Here is a 14,174-nt window from a genome sequence, read left to right on the forward strand (position 1 = left end):
TCAATATATAGATAGGCAAGGTTACTCAACTAACAAACTATGGTAAATATATAAATAGGCAAGGTTACTCAAGTACCAAACCATGGGCACTATAACGAGGCAAGGTCACTTAGCCACTATAACGCGGCAAGGTCACTGAACTACCAAACCATGGTCAATATATAACTAGGCAAGGTCACTCAACTACCAAACCATGGTCAATATATAACTAGGCAATGTCACTAAACTACCAAACCATGGTCAATATATAACTAGGCAAGGTCACTCAACTACCAAACCATAGTCAATATATAACTAAGCAAAGTCCCTAAACTACCAAACTATGGTAAATATATAAATAGGCAAGGTTACTCAACTACCAAACCATGGGCACTATAACGAGGCAAGGTCACTGAGCCACTATAACGCGGCAAGGTCACTCAACTACCAAACCATGGGCACTATAACGAGGCAAGGTCACTCAACTACCAAACCATGGGCACTATAACGAGGCAAGGTCACTCAACTACCAAACCATGGTCAATATAACGAGGCAGGGTCACTCGGCCACTATATCGAGGCAATGTCATTATACAACCAAACCATGGCCACTATAACCAGGCAAGGCTACTCAACTACTAATCCATGGCCACTATAACGAGGCAAGGCCACTCTACTACCAAACCATGGTTAATTTATAACTAGGCAAGGTCACCCAACTACCAAATCGAGGTCAAATTATAATTAGGCAAGGTCACTCAACTACTAAACCATGGTTAATTTATAACTAGGCAAGGTCACTCAACTATCAAACCATGGTTAATATATTACTAGGCAATGTCACTCAACTACCAAACCATGGTCAATATATAACTAGGCAAAGTCAATCAACTACCAAACCATAGTCAATATACAACTAGGCAAGGTCACTAAACTACCAAACTATGGTAAATATATAGATAGGCAAGGTTACTCAACTACCAAACCATGGGTACTATAACGAGGAAAGGTCACTGAGCCACTATAACGCGGCAAGGTCACTGAACTACCAAACCATGGTCAATATATAACTAGGCAGGGTCACTTAACTACCAAACTATGGTAAATATATAAATAGGCAAGGTCACTCAACTACCAAACCATGGTCAATATATAATTAGGCAAGGTCACTCAACTACCAATCCATGGCCATTATAACGAGGCAAGGTCACTTAACAACCAAACCATGATTAATTTATATCTAGGTAAGGTCTTCAACTACCAAATCAAGGTCAATGTATAACTAGGCAAGGTCACTCAACTACCAAACCATGGTCAATATAAAACTAGGCAAGGTCACTCAATTACCAAACCATGGTCGATATATAACTAGGCAAGGTCAATCGGCCATATAACGCGGAGAGGTCACTCAATTGCCTTACCATGGTTACTATATACCAAAGCAAGATATTTCAACTGATAAACCATGGTATATACATGTAATAAAACCAAGGTCCCTAAACTACCAAACATAGTCAATATACTAGAATTATCAAAGCAAGATCACAATATAACGAAACCACGGTCATTCAACTACTAAGCCACGATATTTATATTACTAAAGCAAGGTCACTTATGATCAACTTCCAGATCATGTTCAAAATGAATAAAAACAAATTGGCATACAATGATTTTGCACACTTATGCAATAGGAAAAACAAACTGAGCGATGGTAAAGGGACTCTAATTCGAAGTGGCCGCACGTAAAGGAAATTTCTGAAAAAGATTACAATTATGTCAACCGTCGGAGAACGAATCAGAGATGGAAACTACATGTATTTAAATGATCTTGAGGGTTAATAATGTTTATGTTAATAAAAAAAAAATTCTAATAATAATGGGCTTTTTTCACTTTAGATGACCGTCGATGAGTATCGATGTGTTGTCGTATCCATGAATTGTGTATTCAATGACTTGTCCTTTCTATAAGCTGTCCATTCTGTGAGTTGTCGCATAGATAATTTTTTTTCGACGAGTTGTCTTTCGATCAGTTGTCACAAGCCCAAAATATTCCTATATATTCTATAAGCAAGTTCACTAAACTGACAAAAAATAATTTAATGATAACAGTAATGTCCTTTAACAATCAGGCTTAAGTCTATCAGTTACTAAACCAAGGTCACTTAATTACTAAACCAAGGTCACTCAGTTACAAAACCAAGGTCACTTAATAACTAAACCAATGTCACTCAATTACTAAACTAATGTCACTTAATTACTAAACCAAGGTCACTCAATTACTAAACCAAAGTCACTCGGTTACAAAACCAATCTCACTCAATTACTAAACCAAGATCACTCAATTACAAAACCAAGGTCACTCAATTACTAAACCAAGGTCACTCAATAACTAAACCAATGTCACTTGATTACTAAACTAAGGTCACTCAATTACTAAACCAAAGTCACTCAATTACTAAATCAATGTCAATCAATAACTAAACCAAAGTCACTCAATTACTAAACAAATGTCACTCAATTACTAAACCAAGGTCACTCAATTACTAAATCAATGTCACTCATTTACTAAACCAATGTCACTCAATTACTAAATCAATGTCACTCAATTACTATACCAATGTCACTTAATTACTTTATCAATGTCACTCAATTACTTAACCAATGTCACTGGATTACTAAACCAAGGTCACTCAATTACTTAACCAGTGTCACTCAATAACTAAATCAATGTCACTCAATTACTAAACCAATATCACTTAATTACTAAATCAATGTCACTCAATTTCTAAATCAATATCACTCAATAACTAAATCAATGTCACTCAATTACTAACCAATGTTACTCAATTAATAAACCAAGATCACTCAATTACTAAACCAATGTCACTCAATAACTAAACCAATGTCACTCGATTACTAAACCAAGGTCACTCAATTACTAAACCAATGTCACTCAATTACTAAACCAATTTCACTCAATTACTAAACCAAGGTCCCTCAATTACTTAACCAATGTCACTCGATTACTAAACCAATGTCACTCAATTACTAAACCAAGGTCACTCAATTACTAAACCAGGTCACTCAATTACTAAACCAATGTCACTCAATTACTAAACCAATGTCACTTAATTACTTAACCAAGGTTACTAATTACTAAATCAATGTCACTCAATTACTAAACCAAGGTCACTCAATAACTAAATCAATGTCACTCAATTACTAAACCAATGTCACTCAATTACTAAACCAAGGTCACTCAATTACTAAACCAAGGTCACTTAATTATCAATCGAAGGTTTTTAATTACAACAACAAGGTTATCAAATTATTAAACGAAGATGAGTCTTTTCCAAGTTAAAAATAAACAAATAAAAGATCACTATGGTTACTAGCAGTGAAGTTTATTGATCAAACTTGAACAATATTTAAACCAATGGGCAGTACTGTAAGTTATTACAAAGCGATATAAACTACGAGTATTGTCAAAATAAAGACTTGGGTAACACAAACAAAATAATCAAACAAACAGAACACAAGGTAACACAGACAAAATAATAAAACAATGCATTCGGTCAAGGCTATTGTGTGTCATACTGAACAAAGGTCAAAGTTAACAGGGCAACTACAGCGCCATCTATCACTCGTGCTTACAATGAATGAATAATAAATAGAAATGTCAATCAGGATGCGTAATGATTCCAACTCATGTACAAACTGTTCATTCGTATACATTTACAATATTCATACATGCATACAATTCATGCGTATACATAGAAAGTAGCCATGTACACATGTTGTTCATTTGTATACATCAACAATGTGCTCATAATTTGCATTGATTTATAGAAAGCATGACAATCCTCTTAGAACAATTCATTTACACACGCTCGTCTAACAGCCATTTAATAAATTAAAAGTTAAGTTAATATCTTTTTTAACGAGTTTATGTAAAAAAAAAAAACGAATTGCGAAAATAATATAATTAGGCCTAAACTCGTTATTACCTAACACAAACGATGCCTTTTAGTTAAATATGTTGCGTTGAGATTCACCAGCTTGCATTTCTCATCTGAATGTCAAACGTCAAAGAATACCTTCACATTTTTTGAAAATTCTGTAACTTGGGCTACATGTGCTTAAATACACTCTATACTTAAGAAGCAGATTAACACTTGTACTTTAATGTTGTTTAGCAAAAATAACTTGCTAAATTTGGTAAACTTATGTTCATTTCATGTAATAAAAAACAAAAATACATCTCTGCTATAACAAACAAATTTCCTATAAATAGCAGCACTGTAATCTAGTGCTGAACAATATCACATATAGAATGGCCCAATATTGTTCATCCCGCCACACTGGGATTCAATGTTTCAGTATCCCTGGCTCTAGCCCGTACTTTAAGAGTGCAATTCGTGAAGATATGGTTTCTTCGAAAAACGTCAAGAAAAACCGGGACCAAGAACAAAACGGCAAGTGGTCAATGGAAAGATCACGCGCCAACAGAGACTGTTTTGGATTGCATCTGTTCAGTATTTTTCCGCGCACATTTTACACACTGTAGGACGTAATGTTTAACTTATCATAGCACGAGGTTCATCGTGTTATTGGAACCGTTGAGTTTGGCATGCACAGCTCCACATTACACACATTGGCGGGACAAAGCCCGCCCGGCTGACAGACGCGCATGCACCACTCGTTCATGCTGGGCATCATTTGGAAAACACCGTTGGCCCTGCACTTTGGCTCTGCAATGGGCAAATTACACCCACACTCACACATAAAGTCCACGCAACTGTCCTTTTGACAGTGGTCAATGCACCACTGAACTATACCCTCCGTTTCATTGTACTGTCCCTTCCCCACACAACGGAATTTCGGTGAAAACACAGTACATTCCTCTGCGGTGGAGGACACTAAAGGTTTGACTGTTGTAGAGGGAGCCACAGTCGCTGGCTTACGAACAAGGTTCCTCTTGAACACGGGAAAGACGAATGAATCGCCGACAGCATACATGGGACTTTTTCTAGGGGTAGCGACTCGGTCTTTATCATTGGTCCGGTCACGTGTCACTTTTATCCGTGATTCGTTAATTCCATCTTCTAACGTTAATTCTATAGCGGGAGGGGGAGGGAGCGGCGCCGTTCTAAGTATGTCTGGGGGCGGTCTTGTTTGCACTGCTTTAACTGGAGGAGGTGTCTTGGGTTCTTTGGACGGATGGTCATGGATATGTACGTGAGGAGGCTCCATTTTGGTCATGTTGTCAAGCCACCAAAACGGCGGCTGGTTCAGTTCTGTTGGGGGTTTCCCAAACATTTGATCAATGGGCATAGGGAATGTAAAATTAAACTCCAGGGGTTCCAGGAATCCATTTGGAATGGTTTGTTTCATTCCTGGACTAATTTTACGTATTTCCTCTTTCAGTATTTCCAGTTCGTCCCTTGTAAGGTTGTATGTTAGTTCGTGTGGCACTATGTAGATGTTTTCATGTAGTGATAACAATGGACGTTCGAACATTGTATCACTTTGTTTTTTGACAATGGCCACGTCAGCACAATTATAGAACTGTTCTTGTCTGCCTGACCCCATCTCTGCACAATTGTTAATTCCTCCCATTCTATGTCCTGTAAAACAAAATGAACACATAGTAAACGGTTGTCGTTAAATTACTTTTAAGTTTATAATATAATTGACCATTGTTAAACACTTTTTAAAAAAAATTCTCTTATCACTGTAATTTTGCTGTTAAAAGTTCAGTGTCTAATCTTGCTACCTCTTGCCCACCATATCGTACCTGTACTGTACTTCCACTGTAAAACACAATGCGAGCACACCACATTCTCACTGAGTCGAACATGGAGATCGAAGAGACCGCCATGACTTCCTACATAGTATCTAAAGTTCCAGGACTCTTCGATCCACAGCAGGTTTTTGTCGAAGCACTCCTGAGTGAGCGGGGCGTCAGAAGAGTTCCTCTCACAGAGCCGGAACTCGAAATACCCCAGCATGTTGCTCTCCACCTCCACCGTGATGTTGACGTACCCGCCCTCTATGTACGTCTTCACAATAATATTGCTGTCGTACACGCCCCCCTCGTCGTGGAGTTGCGGTCCATCCGCAGGGTCGCCACACACGCCGCAGGCGCCATTGTTTCTCTCCCATTGCCTCTGAAAGAATCAAATACGTATTTTTGATTTATTTTTCATAGTTATGGTTTAACCAAGATACACTGAATGCTTCATATTTTTAAAGGCAGGCTTATTCATATATCTCTCGCTCATTTTCTCCATCGCTCTCTCTCTCTTTCTCTTTCTCTTTCTCTCTCTCTCTCTCTCTCTCTCTCTCTCTCTCTCTCTCTCTCTCTCTCTCTCTCTCTTAAATTAAATGCCATAATAAGTTTAATGCAGATTCAGGATTGACACTAAGGTCACAATGCTAAATGCCATCTGATGTATTATCATTTTAATACACCGTCCTTATGAATTAGTTTAGTTGTAATAATAACGGCAATTCGAAAGAGGTCACTTACTACTATCTAAAAATGTTAACTTTTGCATTGTTCCTGTACTATTCATTTTTTAGTTATTTAAACTGAAGGGTGATTGGACCCAAATGTTCTGGTGAACTGGCAATTCACATTTACGGAAAGAACACCATACAAAGCCAATTAATCAAGCAAAATAAGCACTGATTTATGAATATGAATTAACACAGAGGTAAGACCGTCTAGGAATTTATGTCTTCAAAGACATCTTTTAGAAGATTCTTTCTTGCGCATGACACACCTAGGCCTATGGACCAACTGGCAAGAAAGAATTCTCTGTCAAAGAGAAACCTAAATATGTCGCCGTTGAGAATATTTAGGACAGAAAGGCCCTGTGACGCTGACTTGTTCAAGAATCAAAAATATTGTATGACTTCTTTTATTTTGATTTTTTATCTGAGATGTAGATATTTTTTCGCTGGAAAATGCATTTGAAGGATATTATATTCGGTCGAGGTGATCTTTTTTTTTTTAGTGTGTTTAAACTAAAAGTTCAATAGTCTAGTCTAATGAAATGCCATTAAAAAATGAAGAGGTCGAAGCATCGGAATAAACGGTAAAAGGTAAACTTTAAGGAAGTGGTAACAACGTACTGAAAATAACAACCAACTGAAAAGCTAAGTTTATACCAAACCACATCACGTCAGAAGTGTGTTCATAAAAACAAATGTATACTCGATGTAGAGAGGACTGGAGGATTGTTGTGGTTGGCTCTTCTGTAAGGTGTAGACATTGTTAATTAATTTATTTAGAATAGATTTCATCATTGTCTTTTCCCTTACACCGTATAAATTAGAATCGGGGATTTTCTTAAAAGTGCTTTTCTGGTATGCGTAGCATGTGAAAGTGTGAGGACATGTACACAGTGTAACAGGCGGACGACACTTGACAGAGTCCGACGGGAGGCCTGTCTCCATACAACTACGTTGTAGGTCTTTGGATTATTTTGTTGCAACCTTCATCTACTCTAATAATAAAATGTTGGTTTGGTTAATGTGAAATAATGCTTGTCTACTCCTGCTGTTCCAACAGTATGGACTAGACTTGCCCTACTCTTTGGACAAATTCAGTACGCTGTTTTTATTACACCTTACTCAACCTGTCTTGTTATTTTAGGTCACAGGAAAAGGTCAAAGATTAAGGAACGACAACATCGCAGTCGTATGAAAATTTTCAAATTATTTTACATGTCAAAGCCTAAGGAGGGCGTAGAAAGCGTAAATTTTGGACATTTTTCAAAATTAGGATCATGACCTTTACATTTATTCAGGTTAAATTTAACTCTAAACCATAGCGGCCACTTCTGATATTTCAGGATATGGACAAAATGCGTCTTTATTTTCATGGATTATATTTGAAATATTATTAAAAAAAAAATCAAGCATTCAAAGTTGTGTTGCCATTAGAATTCAATACCCTTGTAGGTGAACTTCCTAAAAAGATATTAAAATAAACTTGTTGCACGAACTTAATTTGATATATTCGATGATATATTAGCTGCCATTGATAAATAAATTTTCTGAAATATTTTTAACATTCAGTCGACACAGTGCATCATACACTCGATTGTATAACACAAAAGGCGGTTTATCCAGTCTTAATTGCCAAAAAACAATAATGAGAGGTGTTGCCTAAGACTCATCCATCTTATTCATCCAAATTTCATTGACTTAAATTCAGAAAATTATCAATATTAGATTTTTCCCAAATCAATAACTAGTTAATCTGTCAGGGCGCGTTGATTGATGAGCGATTCAGCGCTCTGGCGGGGCTGCCTTTGTCACTCTATGGGAGCTCATTCATTCCTGACTTTGCATGATTTATCGATCACGTCAGACGGATTCAGTTATAACGACGAATCAATCTTATCAATGTGCATGGATTGATTACAAATCCCTTTCTTTCAAACGAACATGTGTTTTTTGAGATGCTTGATCACTGTAAATGGTCTGTGATAAGAACCACCGCCGCTTATGACAATTACAAACTATAAAGACCTCTTATGCCATCCAGAAATAGAAAACAATGTTAATTAATGAGGCGAGGAAATAATGAACTGTAAAGATGATACAAGTGATAATAAGAGTTTAACTTTTATGGTTGACAGAGCTCAAAAATTCCCCGAAAAAATCACAGGCAGACCCAACAAGAGCAAAAAAAAAAACGTAGTGTATATGTTCAAATTTAAAGACCCTTTCCTTTGATTGACTTGTTGTAATGATGGTTTTAATGATAGAATAAAATAGTTTAATTTTTTTAACAACGTGATACAAGAGAAAAAGAAAACACGTTTCCTTAATTCCCAGCTTATTTTCTGCATTTTATAACTGCATATTCCTTAATTAATGATTTCATAACTGAACCTAATTATGCTTAAATCCTTCAAGTGTTTCACTTTATTCGGAAACATGTGCTTGTATTTTCCATATTGACGTTTTATTTAATGTGGAATTTTTTATGGATTTTACATTGTGATAATTAGGAAGAAAAATGTTGATTAGCATTGGTGTTACAAAATCAACATTAAATTATTACTTGTGTAAAACGTCAACTGATTAAAAGTTAAGATGGCCATCTCACATTATTGTTAAATTGCAGATTTTTGTTCAGAAGAATATTTGTAAAGATAATGCAATTATGAAATTGTACATATCAAATTACAAATCATCTTTCCTTTTATATGTGTAAAATAAATGTTCTCGTATGATTGGTGGTATTAACATGCTGCATTATTCAATCAGGTTTAGTTTTGATCAGAGTCTGGATAGCATCTCTAGATGTACGCAGTAACAAACTGGTCAATAAGAAATATTGACCATTTCAGTCCAGAATTCAGTTAACCTTGAGAGATGACAAAGATCGGTGTCCGCACGTTCATTGATATTGGTCAACTTCGCCGCTTCAACCTGGCATTCTGTTTTATAAGTATAAAAAAGTCTACAATAGCCCTAGACTATTATGTTTTCTCCAAATGTTTGAGTGACCAACAACAAATTATTGAGGGTTTGGTGTGGTTAATTAGACTAATGCAATTAGCGCTGGTCAGTGGAGACCGTCCTATAAGACATATAATGGTCAACACTGGTCCCTGACCTTCATGTCTGTTTACTTATGTTATTGCAGGCCATGTCAACAGTTGTGTGATGTTTTGATCACTTTTATACCACTAAATACATGCTTTTTGTAATGTACTGGAATCCATAAAACAGCTGAGTATAAGGTTTTTAAACAACCTTATAAAACTTCTATATGTTTACATTTTAGCGTGAAGAATTTTACAGCCTTTTTATTACAAAGTATACTAGCTAATGACTGATATTTATAGTTTTCAGGTTTTAATTAAAGTTTCAGGCACCTAACAACCTATTTTGTTTCTAATTAAGTCCAATTAAGTAAAAATACATATGTGTTCCAAGGAAATCACATTTGTTAACCTCTACTCTCTACAAACTCTGGAATCTACAGCCGTGCCTTAATCTTATTGAGGAGAGTTGGATGGCGGTGGCCATTTTTAGACTATCTAAATCTCCTTCAAAAGATCTACGGATAAAGATATTGGGAAAAACAGGTAAAGAAATAGGGATTTTCTTTTACTTAGAAGAAGTTTACATTGCTAAATAAGTCATAGATTTGATGTGATGGGTATTTAGCTGACCACAACGCCTCCTTAAGCCACAGATCTTGTGCAACGTCTATTTTCAAACACCAGTGTAATACATGACCGGGTAATTTCGAAGCAAGCCGAGAGTCATGAAAATTCCATACAATTGTTTACTTCTAAGGCCAAAACAAGTTTTGACTTTCGAAAGTTTAGTCAGAATTTGATTTGTAAACTTACCTCAAACCCCCCACAGTTGAGGGCACTGTCGTTGATATTTAAAGGAGTTTCGTTGCCGAATCTCCACAGAGAACTTCTCTGAGGGGGCTCTAACATCAGAGCTCGCTTCCCGTGCGTCCACTTTGGCTGGGCAGAAACGGATCCAAGAAACAGCATCAAGAGGGCACAAGATAGAACACACCGATAGCACATTGTTTCACACCTACTATCGTATATTTATAATCCATGGATCCTCACAATGACGTTCGAAAGCTTGCATTTTCACTCCATCTCATGTGTGGAAAACTGTTATGAAGGAGCCAAAGTTTTTTTCTTATATAACACAAAACAGCACGAAAGCTCTATTTCCTGTTCTTTGATTCAAAGTTCTTACTGGTGATATTGTAAAGGAAACAAGTTCACGTCCAGATCCAGTTTGCTGGTTGATCTATTTCCTGTGCTGGTCAGGTGAACACCGATCGCTAACAATTTTCTGCAGTTGGAAAGTTTACTTTAGTGTTACTGATTTAACATGTAGCCAGTGACACGGATTTCATTAACCTTAGGTGCCCGATGACAACAATTCAAAAATGAGTATCAGGCTCGCTGCAGAGCGACTCTTACATTCCTCTAACTCTGAACTGATAGTGATAGTGATTTGTTAATTCCTTCATATATATACACGAAATGTCTCTACTGCTTTGTCATCCCTCTTCGTTCGTTTATCACCGCCGGCTTTTGTGTAGTAAGTATGATGTTCATCATGCATAATTCATTAAACTCTTCAAAAAAAGAAAAATTTGACAGTTGTATTTGGCGTCAGGGCTAATCATGGCTTGACAAGGTAAAAATATAAGTAGAGAGCCCTGATCATCAATAGGTACTCTGTACGCCTAGAGCCGGTACTCTGTACACATTGAGAGCCGGTACTCTGTACATATAGAGCCGGTACTCTGTACGCCTAGAGCCGGTACTCTGTACACATTGAGAGCCGGTACTCTGTATACATTGAGAGCTGGTATCCTGTACATATAGAACCGGTACTCTGTACGCTTAGAGAGCTGGTACTTTGTATGCCTAGAACCGGTACTCTGTACACATTGAGAGCCGGTACTCTGTACGCCTAGAGAGCCGGTACCCTGTACATATAAAGCCGGTACTCTGTACGCCTAGAGAGCCGGTACTCTGTACACATTGAGAGCCGGTACTCTGTACACATTGAGAGCTGGTACCCTGTATATATAGAACCGGTACTCTGTACGCCTAGAGAGCCGGTACTCTGTACATATAGAGCTGGTACTCTGTACACATTGAGAGCTGGTACCCTGTACGCACAGAGAGCCGGTATTCTGTACACATTGAGAGCCGGTACTCTGTATAAATAGAACCGGTACTCTGTACACATTTATACCCACAGTACTCTGTACGCTTACAAAGCCGGTACTCCGTACGCCTAGAGAGCCGGTACTCTGTACGCATAGAGAGCCGGTACTCTGTACATATAGAGCCGGTACTCTGTAGGCCTAGAGTCGGTACTCTGTACGCATTGAGAGCCGGTACTCTGTACGCATAGAGAGTCGGTACTCTGTATGCATAGAAAGTCGGTACTCTGTATGCATAGAAAGTCGGTACTCTGTACGCAAAGATAGTCGGTACTCTGTACGCATAGATAGTCGGTACTCTGTACGCATAGATAGTCGGTACTCTGTATGCATAGAGAGTCATGATCATCAATAGGTACTTTGTACATATAGAAAGGCTGCATTAACAAGTCTCACATTGTCAGTCTGCATATAATGTTACCATACTATTAAACTTGACTTCTGCCTCAATTTATATTAATTAAATGTTGAGGCGAAGACGTTCCAAATAAATGGCGTTAGTGGTTTGTATCCTAGCGTAGTACGCTTAGGGCTAGTGTCAAGGCTGAATTACCTGTTGTCCCTGGTAACAACAACAACAACAACAATAGATATAAGTAGGATACAACATTTTGCTGATTTTCATTTATATTTTTTCTCTGTCATTAAAGACGTAATTTAACTTTTGAAATTCACCCATTGTCATTCTGATATGAAACGTTTATATAACTATTTTTTTTTTCGAGAAAAACCCCAATTAATTAATTAATAAAAAACGACCTTACTTCGTAAAAAAAATGAGTTTCCTTTTTCCTGGATTGATTTACCCTTCCGGGGCTATTTTCAGAGAGTCCGTCTGACAATGGCGCATTGATACGAAACTTCTGCCGTCCTAAACGGTGATTCCCAGGCGAGGAATGCCACGCGAAGGCTTGTGCCACTGAATTAATAAACGTACGAGGAAATATACATCCTGCTAATAGTTACCATTATCATTAACCAAATTATGATTATTTAAATGTTTACATTATGTAAACGAAGTCGTCGGACTGCGACCGAGTAGAGATTGGCCGGTCGCAGTCTCCGGAATGGCTGGAGCGGTCATGGGGGGGGGGGTATTCGCTGGACATCCTCCTTTTTGGACAAAATAAATTTCTACGAATGTATTTAATCGTTTAGTGTAATAGTGTTTGAATCGGGTGTTTTTTCTTATGAAAAAATAATGAAGCACATTGTAAACGATATACACAAATGATTTAATCATTTACTGTTTGTAAAAGAAATTTTTTAAAATGCATGATATCAGAACTTAAAATGTTTTGCACAAAAAGTTTAAAACACAAAATACCCGTGTCGTATGTAAACTTTCTTATTTGATAATTTGAATAAAATATTCATTTAAAAATTTGTATAATTTGTGAATTGGTCTGCTCTTTCAAGATTTATTTCATTGTACGTTGCGTCACATTTTTCAATGACGTATAATGAACAAACTAGATGGTGTACATTTGGTTATGCTTTTTTTTTTTCCAATCAATTCAAGATCATAAACTCTGATCATTCACTTTTTTTTGATTTTCCCTTGTCTCAAAAAGCAAGTATGAGAATAACAATAGAACTCATAGAGAAACCGATCCTTGATCGTTACCATTTATAACAAGTCAGTACACACCCGATTCAAGCTATTTGTGATCAAATCGGGCATTTTTGATGAATGATGTCTCAAATTTGAACAGTTATAATTTGATACAATTACGCTTTTGTGAAGAAGTATGAACGCACAGAAGAGATTGTTCTGTGATAGCGAATTAAGATACATTTATATTCAGAATAATCAATATTTATAATCGGTTTAAGAGTTTTTTTAGTATTTTAGTGCGGTTACAAGGTGCAGTGAATTAATCGTTTCTTCATCTGTCTTGAGTTGCACAATCGGTGTACATTTCCTGAATTTTTTGTACTTATTTCTTCACAATATTTAAATACTAACCGAATGGATAATAAAAAACCTATTAAACCAAAGAAATTATGAAGTTAAATTGTGACATTTATATATACCGGTATTCTCCTTTTTTATATTTTAGAATAGAGTTATTATTCTTCGATAATCTGTAGTAGAAACTAATAATTATTCCTCGAACTAGTACATTTTTAAACACGTTTATCAAGATATCTTTTTCAAATAAGTATTTAAAATTTGTTTTGGAAGGGAGTGTTCTCAGCCCTGTTCCCCATTTTTGTTTTTTGTTTTGTTTTTTGTTTTTTTGTTGTTGTTTTTTTGCAACGCTTTCCTAGAACAAGTTGGAATGATCAGTCCTTTTGTTTCTTTGTATGTTGGGAATTTATTTATCACTCCCTCCCCTTTTCAAAATCGCTGTTACGGGTCTGTATTTGGCAACTGATCGTGTATCAAATGTGTGAAAATACAAATACAAAAAGATTGCTTTTTATCCTGTCGAGAATATTTCAT

At 36.6% G+C, this 14,174-nt stretch overlaps 1 protein-coding gene across 1 annotated transcript; it reads right to left on the reverse strand.

The window, feature by feature from the left end:
* Positions 1-3,371: 3,371 nt before the first annotated feature.
* Positions 3,372-12,589, reverse strand: LOC128175335 (uncharacterized). Its single transcript, XM_052840870.1, has 4 exons — positions 12,490-12,589; positions 10,365-11,125; positions 5,777-6,149; positions 3,372-5,606 (listed from the first exon to the last, which is right to left on the reverse strand). The coding sequence occupies exons 2-4, from the start codon at positions 10,554-10,556 to the stop codon at positions 4,579-4,581; spliced, it is 1,593 nt and encodes a 530-aa protein (XP_052696830.1). The 5' UTR covers positions 10,557-11,125; positions 12,490-12,589; the 3' UTR covers positions 3,372-4,578.
* Positions 12,590-14,174: the final 1,585 nt, after the last annotated feature.

This window comes from Crassostrea angulata, chromosome 3 (assembly GCF_025612915.1).
Source record: "Crassostrea angulata isolate pt1a10 chromosome 3, ASM2561291v2, whole genome shotgun sequence".
Lineage (NCBI taxonomy): Eukaryota > Metazoa > Mollusca > Bivalvia > Ostreida > Ostreidae > Magallana > Magallana angulata.